Source organism: Acanthamoeba castellanii, assembly GCF_000313135.1.
Source record: "Acanthamoeba castellanii str. Neff unplaced genomic scaffold scf7180000084741, whole genome shotgun sequence".
Taxonomy (NCBI): Eukaryota; Discosea; order Longamoebia; family Acanthamoebidae; genus Acanthamoeba; species Acanthamoeba castellanii.
In genome coordinates this window covers 919058-933950 of record NW_004457702.1, presented here as the reverse complement: position 1 = coordinate 933950, position 14893 = coordinate 919058, and the positions used below count along the sequence as shown (strand labels likewise).

General features: G+C 61.1%; 3 protein-coding genes across 3 annotated transcripts; all 3 read right to left on the bottom strand.

Annotated features, from left to right (window-relative positions):
* Window positions 1-129: 129 nt before the first annotated feature.
* Window positions 130-9616, bottom strand: ACA1_175330 (uncharacterized protein; the record flags this gene model as incomplete). The annotated part of the gene is made up of 24 exons (XM_004356706.1): window positions 130-1962; window positions 2068-3404; window positions 3514-3690; window positions 3765-3975; window positions 4081-4157; window positions 4273-4345; window positions 4448-4585; window positions 4643-4741; window positions 4800-5051; window positions 5146-5278; window positions 5369-5467; window positions 5549-5728; window positions 5826-5897; window positions 5992-6218; window positions 6307-6655; window positions 6787-6863; window positions 6935-6994; window positions 7078-7404; window positions 7514-7720; window positions 7810-7923; window positions 8038-8161; window positions 8360-8488; window positions 8647-8842; window positions 9256-9616. The coding sequence occupies 24 exons, from the start codon at window positions 9614-9616 to the stop codon at window positions 130-132; spliced, it is 6852 nt and encodes a 2283-aa protein (XP_004356759.1).
* Window positions 9617-9840: 224 nt separating this feature from the next.
* Window positions 9841-13800, bottom strand: ACA1_175320 (RNA recognition motif domain containing protein; the record flags this gene model as incomplete). Its single annotated transcript, XM_004356705.1, has 12 exons — window positions 9841-9992; window positions 10126-10228; window positions 10296-10458; window positions 10576-11079; window positions 11163-11554; window positions 11651-11797; window positions 11921-12172; window positions 12247-12692; window positions 12763-12928; window positions 13003-13174; window positions 13268-13554; window positions 13690-13800. 12 exons carry the CDS (start codon window positions 13798-13800, stop codon window positions 9841-9843), a joined length of 2895 nt encoding a protein of 964 aa, XP_004356758.1.
* Window positions 13801-13941: 141 nt separating this feature from the next.
* On the bottom strand, window positions 13942-14748 carry ACA1_175310 (uncharacterized protein; the record flags this gene model as incomplete). The annotated part of the gene is made up of 2 exons (XM_004356704.1): window positions 13942-14609; window positions 14670-14748. The coding sequence occupies 2 exons, from the start codon at window positions 14746-14748 to the stop codon at window positions 13942-13944; spliced, it is 747 nt and encodes a 248-aa protein (XP_004356757.1).
* Between the last annotated feature and the right edge of the window lie 145 nt (window positions 14749-14893).

Sequence of the window (14893 nt, the reverse complement as noted above, 5' to 3'; positions counted from 1 at the left end):
AGAGAAGAAGCAGAAGTATTCACAAAATCCACAAATCGAAGAGAGAGAAGATAAAAGTAAAGCGAGATGATGAAGTTGTTGGCTGGTGGTCTGTAGCTTGGTCTTGGTGGTTAGGCGAGTTGCTGACCCTTAGGGGAAGGTGGTGTCCTCCTCGTCATCGTCGTTGTCGACGTCGTGGTAGTAGGCGCCGGGGTGATGATGGTGGTGGTGGTCCCTCTCGTCGATGAGGTCGAACGACAGCGAGTCGGGGTTGGTGGCCAGCGAGTCGATCGACGACGACCGCGAATCGTACGAGTCCAGGCTCAGCTCCTCGCCGTCCAGATCAGCCGCCACCGCCATGTGCATGCTGTTGATGGTCATCAGCGTGCCCGAGTGCTGGTGGTGGTGCAGCCCGTGGCCGTGGCGCTGGTGGTGGTGCGGCGCGAGCGGCGCCACGTCGAACGCCGCAAAGTACGAATCGTAGGACTCCTTCCGGTTCATCTGCTGCTGCTGCCGCAGGGTCTGCTGCGCGCTGGTCGGCTGGGACCCGACGGCGGCCGAGCCTGACAGGGCCGACGCGAGCGAAGTGGCGGCCGACGACGACGACGAGGCGGCGACGTCGCTGGCGGAGGTCGGGGGGCGGCGGCCGAAGCCGAGCGGGTGGGAGGCGAAGAGGTCGTAGGAGGGGGTGGAGGCGGGCTCGAGCGAAGGCGACGAGGTGGGCGACGACGAAAGGCCCGCGCCGGCGAAGGAAAAGAACGAAGACGACGGCGAGCCATGCGAGGCCATGCCGCCCGACGAAAAGAACGAAGCCGACGGCGACAGGAACGGGTCGTAGTTGTCGCCGCCGCCGTCCATGTCGAGCCCCTCGGCATCGTCGCCCTCCAGGGCGCCATCGAGGCCGTTGTTGTCGTACTCGAGGCCGCCGTCGAGCTCATCGTAGTAGGGCCGCAGGCGTCGCTCCTGCTGCGGCTGGGCGGCGCTCGGGTCGTGGATGGCGATGGGCGGCGAGCTGAGCCCGGGCGGCGACCGCAGCGGACGCTTGGCGGGTCGCCCGCTGGGCACCTGGGTCGGCGCCGACACCGAAGACGAAGACGATGACGACGCCGGCGGCGACGGCACGAGCGGCGCTGGCAGCGAGAAGAGCGAAGACACGACGGGCAGCGCGGCGGCTCCGCTGTGGTGGTGCGGGTGGTGCGCGGCGGGTGCGCCCCACGTATGCGCGGCCGCGGAGGTGGAGAAGGCCGAGAAGGGTCCGGTCTGGGGCGCAAAGATCGAAGCCGCGCTGATCGGCTCGCCCGTCGAAGGGTAGTAGTCTCCGCTGCCGCCGGCGCCGGCGCCCACAGCGAACGGTCCGAAGCCGCCCGCGGCAAAGAGCGACGAGGCGCCGCCGCCGCCGCCGCCGCCGTGATGGTGGTGGTGATGGTGGCGATGGCCGTACTCCTCGTCGTCACCGTTGGCATGATGGTGGTGGCGATGAAAGTCCTGGTCGTTATCGGCCCACGGGTTGACGAGCGGCCGAGCGGCGGAGCTCACGGGGACGGCCGGCGCGGATGACGTCAGCAACGCGGTTAAGGAGGACACGCTGCCGGTGCCGACAGCGGCCGCCGCAGAGGTGGTCGCAGTGCGCTGGGTGGGCAGGATGTCGGCGCTGGCCGTGGCTGGCATAGACGCGGTCAGCCCCTTGCGGCTGCCGATCACGCCCGGCGGCGGCTTGGTGGCGGTGCTGGCCCGGTCCTTGCGTGGCACGACGTCGTCCCGCGGCTGTCCGCTGCTATAGCCGCCCACCGACAGGCTGCGCTGGGCGTGCCGCTCATCGCCGCTCGCGTTCATGCCGGCGATGCCGCTGCTGCGCTCGAGCTGCTGCTGCTGCTGCTGCTGAGACTTGGTGGCGTCGCCGGTCTTGTTGAGGATCACCCAGTCGCCCATGCCTTCGTCGTCGTTGCCGCCCGTGGCGACGTTGGTTGCAGTCGTGGCGGCCTCCTGCGCGCACTTGACGTTAACAAATCGCACGACACACACGCAACACCGCACACGCACACGCCCCACCGCACACGATACACACAACACGCGAAAGGGAATAGGTACGCGCTTCTCAGCGGCGGCCTTCTTCCGCTCTTCGGCGCGAGCGCGGTTGAGCGCGAGCATGCGTTCGCGTTCGCGCTCCTTCTCGCGCTCGCGCGCCAGGCGCTCGGCCTCGTCGGCCGCACACTTCTTGCGGTCGCGGTCCTTCCGTTCGCGGTCCTCGCGCTCGCGCTCCCTCCGCTGGTTCTCCTTCTCGGCCTCCAGCATCAGCATCTGCTGCTGTTGCTGGAGCTGCAGCTGCTTGCGCCGATTGGCCTCGCGCCGCTCGCGCTCCTCCTTCTCACGCTTCTCCCTCTCGCGCCGCAGGCGCTCCTCACGCTCCCTGCGGTCCCGCTCGCGTCGCTCCTTTTCCTTCTCTTTCTCCTTTTCCTTCTCCTTGTTGTCTTTGTCGAGGTCTCGGTCGCGCCGGGCCTTGTCCAGGGCCTCGGCCTTGCCTCGGTCGTCTTTCTTGCCGACACCGCCGGCGCGCTGCGGCAACTGCTGCGGCTGCGGCTGCGGCGTCGGCGTCGGCTGCGGTGGCAGCTGGGCCTTGCCTCCGACTTTCTTGTCGACTGCGGAACCGCCACTGGTCTTCGCCAGCTTCTCGGCCTCGGCAACGGCAGCGCCGCGGCTGCGTCTGAGGCTGAAGGTCGCCGCGCCCACGTCGTCTCTGGCCGTCGCCGAAGCCGCGGCCGCCGCCGGGGTCGAGTCGCTGCCGTTCATGGGAATGAGGGGCGGGAGGGAGGCCAGCGAGGCCGAGCGCTGCGGGGGCGGCGACGTGGTGGCTGTGGTCGCCGTCGCGGCCGTGCCGCGCTGGCTCAGCCGACGCTCGCCCGACGAACCCGCGGCAGGACCCGTAGAGCGCGGCTGCGGCCCGGCGGGCGAGACGGTCATCACCTCGGGTGGCGGCGGTGTCGGATTCGACTCGCTGCGCCTCCGCACAACACCACCACCCGCGCCGCGGCTTGCCGACGGCGCCTCAGTGGCGGCGGCGGCAGTGCCCGAAATGCCCTTCTCCCTGCTGACGTGGAGCGAGTGCCGATCGCTTGACTTTCCTGCGTTTCCTCCAGCAGAGGCAGCCGAGCTGGCGCGGCTGCCGTGGTTGTTGGCACCTCTGTCGACACCGTTGCTGCTGCTGCTGTCGACAGCAGGCGCTGTACTGACGTCAGCCTTGTGGTTGTCGACAGCGGAGGCGGCGGCCGCGGCCTCGGCCTCGTCCTTCTCGTGCTGGCGGTGCTGGGCAAACTCGATCTCGAGCAACCGCTCAAACTCGGACACGCCCATGGACAACGGCATCGGCAGCTTCTTGCCTCGTGGCGCCACCGTAGACAGCTCGATGGTCGTCTGATTCTCCTTAAGGTCTGTTGCATGCAACCACAACAATTGCGCGTCAGCACAACCAACCAACCACGCAACCAATCAACATCAAGAGATAATACAAAAAGGCGAGGGGAAGATTGGGCCACGGACCTGGTTCAGGATCGCTGAACTTGGCCTTCTTGTCCTTGGGCTTCTTGGACCGCGAACTGACGCGCGAGCCGCGCTTGTTACGCGGGAAGTACTCCTTGGCCAGCACGAGTGACATCATCGCGAACACCAGCAGCATGAACCCCTTCACCGTGTTCTTCACCGTCTCCTCCAGATCGCCTGCGAGAATCCTCATGAGCACACGACACGACACACACGACACGCGACACGACACACAACACACGACACGGTACCCTGCGGCTGGGAGTCGACGCAAAGCGGGAGGAGGTCGTAGGGGAGGGTGGCCACGAGCGGGAACGAGTGCACTCCCTGCGAGGTGGCAATGAGGAGGTCCCGCTTGACCATCGACGACGAGAAGTCCGGTCGGAACGCGATCCGCACGTCGCGCACCTCGCCCGGACCCAACAGGAACGCCTCGCAGTCCTCCACCGCAAAGCCATAGCCCTCACTACCCCGCGTGCACACCGAAGTAAGTCGTGTGCGGCGGTGCGTGTGCGTGTGCGGCGGTGAATGGTACCATTTGCGTCCGTTGATTGCCAGCGAGCGAACATCCACCGGGAGATTGCCCTTGTTGACCGCGCGGAACACCTTGGTCAGCACCACCTCCTTCTTGGAATGTCCAGGATCTGTGGCGGAGGGTTGGGGGAGGCAAGCCACCGAGCGATGGGTTCAGTACTCCAGCGCATACCACACACATTTTCGAAATATTAATATAAAATCAACAGTGGTGGGAGAGTGAACCATTGGAGGTGCAGTGCAGGAGGTGCGCCCGATCAACTTGAAACAGCAATTCGCCCACCTCGTCGCCAGATTCCTGCCGAGTTGTTTTGAATGACGTCGTGTTGGGTGTTGGTGTGTGTGTGTGTGTGTGTGTGGTGATGTGTGTGTCGTGTCTTGAGATGGGCTGGATCCTTACCTCGAAGAGCAATCGTCCGGAACCACCTTGGCCGGTGAGTTCGACCGAGTCGAGGATCGTGAGGTTGTTTTTTATGTACAGGGTGGCGTTCACGTGTTCCAGCGAATGCGGGGCGAAGAAGACCGGACCCAGATCGGCCTGCGAGCGAGCGAGGTGAGCGTCGTCGTCGTGGTGTAAGGGAAGGGCGGGATGTACGGTTGCGTGGGGAGCGAGGGAGTGGAGCCCGAGGGACTCGGGCGGCAGGTAAAACGAAGAGGCGCCCGGATACCACGGCAGCAGAGGGTCCACTTCCTCCTGAACAGCAAAACGTTAGTATCGTGTGCGTGTGCGTGTGCGTGTAAACGGAACGAACCTCGGAAGTGAAGGGAAGGATCTGCACGGAGATGGCGTGGTCGGAGGGGTTGTGCACCGGCACGACCTGGCCCACTCGCGCGCCCACCTGGGTGAGGGCAAAGTCGAGCGACCGCGTCTGCGGCACGACGGGCATCGCGAGCGAGGCGCGCACGGCCAGCGTGTAGCCCATCACCACGTCCGTGTTGACGGTGAGCGTGCCCCGGATCTCCGTGTTCCCCTCGTCCTCCATCCGCTTCCACGCGTGCGCCCTCTGTCAGCACGCGTAAGTTTGTGAGAGACCGAAACCAAAATTTGAAACTCATTCCGAAATGAATTCGCAATCGAGTGAAAAAAGCGAGTGGTACCCGCTGGTGGGCCTGAATGTCGCGCTTGGTCAGGGGCTCGCCGGGTCGCGAGAGGGCGGCCTGCGCCGTCATCGAGGGCTCCACCAGGTAGTTGTCGTCCAACGGACCCTTCGAGGCGTCAAACAGGACAAAGCTGCAATTACGAAGAATTCCAAGTATGGTCAACATCATGCACCACACAACACTTCATAGAAGAAGAGGAAGAAGAAGAGAGGTGGCGTACCCAATCTGGGAGCGATGGTTGGGCTCCAGGGTGGTATTGCTGAGCAGCGGGATCAGCCGCGCATCGGACGACGTGATGGACGAGATGTGGATCGGCCGACTAGTTGAAAAGAAAAGAAAAGAAAAGAAACGAAATGAGCCGTTGATTGATTGCCACACAAATTGTGTGTAGGGAGGGAACCTGTAGGTGGACTTGGCGGTGATGGCCTTGTTGAGCAGGCGGCCGGGGAATGCCGGGGTGTCGAACTGGATGATGGACGGGGCGATGGTGAGGCTGCCCTTGATGGCGTGGTATCGCACCACCATCTGCAGGTCCTCGAACGCCGTATGAAACGTGATCGAACCCTCCCGCTGTTCCTCGCTGTGATGGTTCGTGTTGACTGCATTAGCGCGTGCGTTCGTGCGGCAGTGCAAAATGCGGCGAATGTGCGTGTGTGCGGTGGTGCGTGTGAGCGTACATCGAACTCGACAATTCAACGGTGAAGATGGCACTGTTGCCGGGCTCCAGCACGAGAAACGGCGCATCGTCACTGAAGCGCACAGTACAAGTGAGAAAAACAAAATAAATTCCAAAATAATAATAATAAAAACAACACGAAGTGGAGGCAGCTGGCGACGACGTACGCTCTGCTGTCGGTGGCCGACTTCTGCTTGTTGGCCTCGAGGAGCCGGCCCGACGTGGCATAGCCGTGCGAGTTCCACACGCTGTCCAGTTTGATGACGAGCCCCTCCACGTCAGTCTCCATCCAATTGATGTCCACCTTGACCGGGTTCGAGTTGGTCAGGTTGATGGTCCGCGTGCGGATCTCGTTGACTCCCAGCACGTCGAAATCGATCACCTGCGTCAGCGTCTGTGTGGTGCGGGGAGCAGCAGCCGCGTCAGACGCTGAGCCCCCCTCGAGCTGTATGGTGTGGTATGGTATGGCGCCAGGTGCGTACCCCGGTGGGCTCGGTCGTGTCGAGCACAGAGTAGGACAGGTGGCCGTGGTAGCAGTGGAGCGGCACGCGCAGGACCGACACGTTGGTGGCCAGCGCGAGCTCGGTCGCGTACATCATGTCGGTCCGGTTGGCCAGGAAGCGGATGGTGATCGGCGGCCATGTGGCGCCCGGCTGGGCGGTGAGGCCGCTGGCGAACTTGACGACTTCAAAGTGCGGATCATCGAGCTCGGCTGAGAAGATGGTCAGCGGGACGTTGAACTTGTTGGTGAAGACGATGCTCTGCACCACGGGCTGAAACGGGGGCGCGCCCACCGCGAACGTGGTGTTGAGCGGCAGGTAGCCGAGTGACCTGCAATCGTGTGTGTGTGTGTGTGTGTGTGTGTGTGTGTGTGTGTGTGTGTGTGTGTGTGTGTGTGGTGTGTGACTCAGTCAAACAAGGCACGGACTCTGCAAGCTGTTGTCAATGGTTACTGTACGTACCCATGCAATACGCGGGCCTTGTAGGGAATCTCCATCCGGGCGTTGGCCGGATTACTGTCATTCGTTCGCAGCAGAAGCTGCATCGAGAAGAACACACACGTCAGTGCGAACCCCGGTGGTCACACAAGGCCAGCCTAGTGTGCCGTACCTTGCCGTTGAACTGACCCTCCGATCGTCCAGTGTAGGTGAACGACGCAATCTCCACCTCCTGCGAAACACACGTTCATTCCGACAATTTGTGGAATGTCAGCGCCACCACGTTGATGGAGGTGGAATGAGCGGAGAGCGAACCGACTCGGGAGGGATGACCGCCCGCGTGAAGTTGACGAAGAGCTGCGGGTCGGGCGTGAGCGGGTAGATCTCGGAGACCTGCACCGGGGCCGAGCCCGAGTTGAGGAGGAGCAGCGACGCCGTTCGCTTGTCGGTCGGCGACACGAGAGTGGCAAAGTCGATCTCCTCTGGCGTTCGGTGCAGGCCGCCCTTGACCACCATGACGTCCACGTGAAGGATCATGTTGTCCTTGTCCGACTTGATGTTCACGAAGCCCGTGTACTTGCCGGGCTGTTGCGACATGAAGGCCAGGTTAATGATCTTCTTCTTCTGGTGCGGTTCGATGGTCTGCGTGTGTCGTTGGTCGTGTCGTGTCGTGTCGTGTCGTGTCGTTAGACCAGCAGGCTCTCAGAAGAGCACTTAAGACGCACGCACATGGAGTGGTCGTCAGACGTACCCAGAGCTGCCCGGTGTCTTCGCCCTCGGTCCCTGGTGGCAGGGTGAGGTGGAGGAACCCGCCCGAGGTGAAGATCTCCGTCACGTGGAGCGGGGTGTCGTGCGGGTTGTAGATCTCGATCGGTGGCCGGTAGGTCACGTCCGCGGGCACCTTCGCTCCTACGAAGGGCTGCAGTCGGTACGGGTTGAGGATGCCCTGCCCGTACACCTGGTACGGCGCAACAAAGAGATAAATCAGTAAATTAATAATAATAAATGAATAAATAGAAATAATAACATAAATAATCAGAGTAGCACCTGATAGACCAGATGGCCAACGGAGGTCTGCACGACGAGTTGGTTCTCCACGGGTCCCACGGTCCTCGGCAAGAAGACGATGGAAACGGTGGTGTTGCCCAGCGGAGGTATCACCTGTTGCGCGGGAGCGTTCAAAGCGTGTTAGCAACGGCCGTCCCAGTGGTACGCCACAACCAACGTTGCCGGCGTTACATGCCCATTCACAAAGTGAGGCGCGAGGGGACGAACCGACTGCTTGAAGAAGGAGGAGTGGAAGTGCACGCTGTCCGTAGATATCGAGAAGAGGTGCAACTCCTCCTGCTCCGAGGTGTTGATAATGCTGACCGCTTCCACAGCGGGCATGCATAGTGCTCTGCACACATCAACGTCACAAATAAGTAAAATAAATAAATAAAAATAAACAGATATCTGTTTTGAATAATAGCAACGGTGGAAGAAGAAATTACGGAGATTACACACAGAAAGTCTGACCTCGTGCGTAATTAATGAAGAAGCGGAGTTCGAGCACAAGAGAGGAAGCACAAGGAGCTCCTTGAGGGTGGAGTGGTACCTCTCCTTGAAGTCCAGGAATGGCGGCACGATGACGAGCTGGGGCAGGGTCATCACGGTGCTGGCCCCGGCGCTCATGAGCGTCCCCTCCGCGTCGCCAGCGTGGTCGCCCTTGCGAACCACCCTTCGACTGAAGCGCACACGCACACGCACAACACTCCGAGTCAATGACACGACCAGACGTTCCACCGCCCAATGCACTACTGGACATGCAGCGTGTGCGCACACGCCTCGTACGACAACACACAACACACAGCACACGACGAAAAGGGTAGGGTGGGTGTGCACCTTTCGGGGACGAACTCGTACTCGTCGGCACTGCGGGAGCTGGCAGGTACATGCGTGATCTTGCGCTGGCCGGACTGTGGCGCGGGAGCTCGCGACTCATCGCTCCGCACGAAGTGGTCGTGGTAGTCCCCGGCCGCTCCTCTCCCGGCACCCGCCACCCCGCCAGCGCTGCCATTGTCCTTGTCGCCCTCGGGCTCTGTATCATCAATTGATGGTGATCACCACAACCCACCATCAACGCGTTGACCACGAGCAGGGCAGAGCACAAACGAGCACAAATAAAAATAATAAATAATAGAGAACTAAAATGGAAAGGGTGATAAGTGATAAATAAGAATATTTCAGGAACACCTTTGGCAGAGCTGGAAAAAAAAGATAGATGGGGAGAAGAGAGAAATAAGGAGTGGGGCAAAGAGGTAGTTGCACAGTGCATTCTAAGAACACAGTAGAGCAGGAGTTATTATAGCTTATTAAAATAAAAATTAAATTTAATAAATCAATAAATCAATGAAAATAAATAAGAAGGGAACAAGAAGTAGAAGGTCAAGAATGAAAAGCGAGGGGGAAGGGGAAGGGAGAGGAGGGAGGAGGGGCGCTGTGCGGACGTACCCCACCAGATGAGATTGATCTCATTAACGGGCTGGAGGACCCCCTCCTGCTGTTGCGGCTGGGGCTGGGGCTGAGGCAGTTGCTGCTGTCCCGCTGCAGGGGACGTGAGCACGAGCAGGGCGATGAAGAGGGAGAAGAGGCAGAAGCAGCGCGAGAGCATGAGGCGGCTGCTGGCAGATAGGGAGGCCATTGACGGAGATGGAAACGAAGATGGTACGAATCGCGAAGAAGATGAGCCCCAGATCGGGAAGGAGGAAGCAGATGATGAGAGGAAGAGGGCGGAGCCGGCTGCTGTTCTATACAGGAAGCAGAAGAGGTAGGCGAAATCGAATGAACTCAGATAGTTGCCGCTGGACGACATTGTTCCGTTGGTAGGGGCGCAATACTGCGTGCAGAATGAAATCTTGGCACCCCTGCCAAAAAACGTAGCTCGCCGCGGCCTCTGATGGTGAAGATGAAGGTTGATGGGGATCAGATCGTGATCACCTCCAGATATAAAAAAAGCTCCAACTGATGAGTTTCGTGATGCCACTAGCTCGTGTATTTCTTTTTCCCTTCTCTTTTTTCTCTTCCTATCTGTCGACATCAAATCCGGTACTGTGGCGTAGTGATCTTATCCAGTTCTGTCTGGTTGTGATGCAAGGCCGAACATGCTCTCGGATGGTTTGCACGACGAAGGCGAGAGAGAGAGAGAGAGAGAGAGATAAAAGGAGCAATGGACAACCCACTCATGCATGCTGCTGTTGCTCAATGGCCAATCTGTACTCTTCCTCGGTGACTGACCACGCAGAACAGACACACACACACACACGGACTGTCAGCGCTGGATCGTTGTGACTGCATGCATGGCAAGAAGAAGGGCAGGCGTACGCGGGATACCGTCGATGTCCTCTTCGTCAACGTCTTCCACGCCACCTTCGCGCACCTTGGCGCGCTCCTCCTCTTCCTGCGGCGCCGGCCGAAGAAAGGTTTCCTGTGGCGTGTGTCGTGCGGTGAGTTCGTTGCGTCGCGTATTTCTCTAACGCTGGTGTTGTACATACGTGGAGGGTGGTCAGGAATGGCTGCGGGTAGACGCTCCAGGCTTCCCACACGCGCAGGACGCGCATCACCTGCTCCTTCAGCTGCTCGGCCGACATACGCCCTGACGCGTTGCGCAGCGCCGTGCTGAAGCTCTCGAACACGTTTGGCAACTGTTTCTGAAACCTGCTCGAGGCGCGCCAAATCAGCAAGAGCGAATGCGAGAACGAGAACGAGAGAAAAACAATAAAAGAAACAAAGAAAGGGAAAGAGAGAGAGAAAGAAAGAACGAAGCTTACGTACAGTGAGCGATAGGCGTGGGCGTTGCGGACGGCAGCGGTGGAGTTGTGGAGTATGTCGGAGACGAGGAAGAGGCGCGCGATCTTGGTGGGGATGGGGGTCTCGTCGAGGGTGAGCGCCTCGGTGAGCACCTGCACGATCTCGCCCGCCGCCTCTGAGTTGTCGATGGCGAAGCCCATGACGTCGCGGATGCGCTGTCGGTGCGTGGTGAGCCCGCGGAGCAGGTCCTCAAAGTCGTCGCGCTGCTCCTCGGTCAGGCCCTTGCCCTTGCGCACTGTTCGCGACGCGCCCGTGGCGCCCTGCGGCCCCTCTCGCTCCCGGCTTCGCGGCCGCCGATCCCTCTCCGCATCCCTCTCCCTCTCCCTGTCCCTGCTGCGGTCCCGGTCTCGGTCTCGGTCTCTGCTGTTGCGCAGGCTTGCTCGCTCGTCGCCCCGGCTGGCCGATCGCCGGCGGTATCGGTCGTCGTCTCGGCTCGGGCTTCGGTCGCGGCTCCTTTCTCGATGGCGCCTGCGTTGTTGATAGAGTGAGAAAGGAAGGAATGTAAGGCATTTGCGCATGTGTGGCGCGGTGGAGTGGTGTGCTTGCGGTACCTTGACCTTGACCTGCTCCTGCTTCGTGACCTGCTCCGCGACCTGCTTCGGCTAGGGCTGCGGCTGCGACTCCGACTTGGGCTTCTCGAATAGCTGCGGCTCCTGCTCCGGCTTCGGCTTCGCCGACTGCGGCTGCGGCTACGGCGCGGGCTCGGCGATCTGCTGTAGTTACGGCTTCGGCTTCTGGCGCGCGGGCTGGGGCTGCGGCTTCGGCCTCGCTTCTCTCTGCGCTCCTCCGCGGGGCTCGACACCGACGAGATTACCACCTTTGGCTGAGGTTGTGGCTGCAGCTGCTGCGGTAGATGCGGCGCGCCGGGCGCACCACTGCCCACCTGCGCCGACTCCTTGCCCGGGGGTGGAGGCGGAAACCAGAACGGTCCGCCCGGGAACATCTGAACAACGACACAAAGAGGGGAAAATGGACCAATGAGTGGTTGCCCACTCCCGACACACGCGACACACGACACACACACACAGTGGAAACGAACCTGGAAGGGCTCGGTCCTCCACATCTCCATGGTGTCGCCGTGCATGAGAGAAAAGGTTCGCCATCGGTAGTAGATGTGGTCCGGCGAATCGGTCTGAACCAGGAAGTGGAACTTGGCGTTTCCCTTCTCGCGCTCGACGATGAGTTGCTGACATGGCAAAGCAACGAAGAAGAAGAAGAAGAAGAATGAGCAAGGCGTCACCGAGCTCGGTGAGATCAGCGCACGCTCTTTGCTCAGTGTTGCCCAAAGAGCGCACGCGCGGGGAAATACCTCAAAATGCTGTCCCTCCTTGGCCACGTACTGTGCGAGCTTGTGGATGAGTTGGAGTCGCTCGGGATCGGCGGGCGGCGTGACCCGTATCTCGCCGAGAGGCATCGGCGGCGGCGGGGCCGGGTACCCAGCAGGCGGTTGTAAGGCTGGCAGATAGCCGCCTTGAGGCGGGTGTGCGTAGCCCGGTGGTGGCGGTGGGTTCATGAACCCAGGCGGCGGAGGCGGGTGTGCGTGTGCCATCTCCATTCCGGGCTAGCCATTGGGTCAAAAGGTGAGAAAATCCGCCCAATGCGAACGCGCCGAAGACATACACGGGCCAGGCGTACCGCCATGCCCGGATGCGGAGGCATGCCGGGAGGGTGCATGAATTGCTGCGGCGGCATCTGTGGAGGTACGCCGCCGTAGAACGGCGGAGGCATCGGCGCTCCCGGCATAGGCATGAATTGCGGTGGCGGGCCTTGCGGCGGCATGCCCAGCGGCATTCCCCCCTGTGGCATTCCCGGCTGCTGTTGCGGCGGCGGCGGCTGCATTCCACCGTGCGGCGGCATGCCGGGGGCCATCCCGAGGAGGCCCGGCATGGAGGGCGGCGGAGACACGGCTGCGCCACCGCCGCCGCCGGGTGCGCTGGTCGCGGACCAGGCCGAGGCCGTCGGTGCGGCGGCGTGGGCCGGAGGGGTGACGCTCGGCGGGACCGCGCCTATGCCCCCCGGCACCGGTTTGCTGACAGCCTTGCCCCACCCGATGCGCAGCTCGTAGCCCATCAACTCCACCCCTACACACCACCCACACGTCAGTTTGAATTAATAAAGAGATGATAATAATACATGCAGTAATGATGATACCGTTGAGTGCGTCCTTGGCCCGCTCGGCGTCTTCGCGCTTCTCAAACTGGACGAAGCCCGAATTCCTGTTGCGTCGCTTCTCGTCGTCTGTCCGCGGCCACATGATCTTAACGCTGTAGATGTTGCCGTACTTGCCGAACTCCTTCCTCAGAAGCTCCTCGTTGGCCTGCGGGGTGTGGGATTGGTGGTTGTGTCAGTGGCCAGCCCACTGGTGTGCGTGCGGGCTGTCGGTGATGGCACCTGTGGCGAGACGTTGCCTACGTAGAGGTTGGTGGTGTAGGGATCCCCCGAGTCATGAGATCCCAGCGGAGGGAGACTCTCGCTCAGCTCCTTCAAGCGCTCCAGGCGCTCCAACTGCTTCGCTTTCTCGGGCGCTACTCCTGAGAACCGCTCGTCTCGCTTCTGTTGCTCCCTGTGTTGCGTGTGGTGTCGTGTGCGTGTGCGTGTTGTGTGAGTCACAAATGGGGTTGGAGGGTGGATCCATCATAAGCTGGGGACTGCGCACTTGATGAACATGTCCTTCAGTTCATCGATCGAGCGCGTAGCGCTGGACTTGTCCTGCGGTGCAATGGCGGCCGGCGCCTCCTGCTTGGTTGCAGTCTTGATCTTGGGCGCTGGCTTGTAGAGCTTGCCAGAGGAGGCCGTCGAGGTGGCGGAGGCCTTGTCCAGCACCGTGTGCGGCACAAACGTCTCGCCACGTACGAACGTCTTGCTGCCGCTGCCTTTCTCCTCGTCCGCTGCGAACGAAGCCACGAACTCATCGAGCATCGCGGCCGCCTCTTCCTCTTGTTTCTACAAAAAGCGAGTATAGATGGATTAATCGAGGATGAATAAATTGTAAGAAAAGAAGTAAGGGCGATCGAGCTCAAGTTGCCGGGGTGTGAGCAAGTGCACGGCTTAGGCGGACAGCGGATTGGGATGGGGCACCTTCTTTTTGGCTTCGATTTGTTCGAGCTGCTTTTGGAAGGGCGATTTCTTCTTCGCGCCTGAGGTCAGGGCCTGCAGCTTGGCCTGATTGACCTCCTTCTTGTCCGCCATCTTGTGCAGCTGCTGTCGATGTGATCCGATCTATCAATCAGTGAGAGTTTTTTGGTATGCAGCAGAGAAAAAGGACCTGCTCCTCAAAAAGGACGAAAAATGCAAAGAAAATGTTCGAACATGTTTGTTTGAGGTGTACGTTCACAATGGGGTGTACCGGCCGGCGCACCAGCCCTTGTTCCCCTCCCCGGAGGACACGCACTCCCACTCTTCGATGGCGTGTTCCCCCTTCATCTGATCCCATGCCCGCTGCCGGGCCTCGCACCACACGTGCGGACACTCCACACCGTCGATGAGGACCAAGTGGGTGGGGCGGGCCGCCATGCGGCGCATGTTGCGCAGGTCGGCCAGGGGCACGCCGTAGAAGTGGCCGCCGTCGATGTGGAGAACGTCGCATAACAGTTCGGGGTGGTCGCGCGCGAAGGCCGGCACGGTCTCCACAGAGTCGCCCAGCGTGAGGGTGAGCCTCCCAGGGAAGTGTTGGTCAATCCAGTTCTGGGCTGTGCGGGCGTAGCTGTGCAGCCCGAGGTCGAACGCGTAGAGATGCAGGTCTGGGTTGGAGGTGAGCCACATGACGGCCGAGTGGCCGCCGTTGAACCCTATCTCGCACACCGTGCGCACGAAAGGCAGCTGGCCCAGCGACGTGTAGTAAGAGGCCTGGTGGGACGACATGTGGCCTTCGATCTTGCCCGAGCGGCTCTCCTGGTGCAGGCGGTCGAGTAGGGTCCACCACTCAAAGAAGAGAGGCACGTGGTCTCTGGTCCAGCCCCTGTACCGCTCGGCGCCGTCGGTCGGCGCCCAGGGGGACGCTTCGGTGCGACAGGGTGCGCGGGGGAGCGAGGGTGGTGGTTGGCTGCATGGCGGGGTACCGGGAGAAAAGATGAGGAAGAGCGTCACCAGAGACAGCACCGCCAGCGTCACTGCAAGCGCGCTCTCGTGTAGCTGCATCGCGCCGCTCTCTCCTCCCACAACATCAATCAACAACTTTGTTCGCTTTTGTTTTGTTTCCTGTTTCTCCGCTTTTAGCCCGGAGTAGAGTGAAGTTTCCTTTTCAAGGCCTGCTCCGAAATGAGCCAAACCAGTCAGCGAGTTT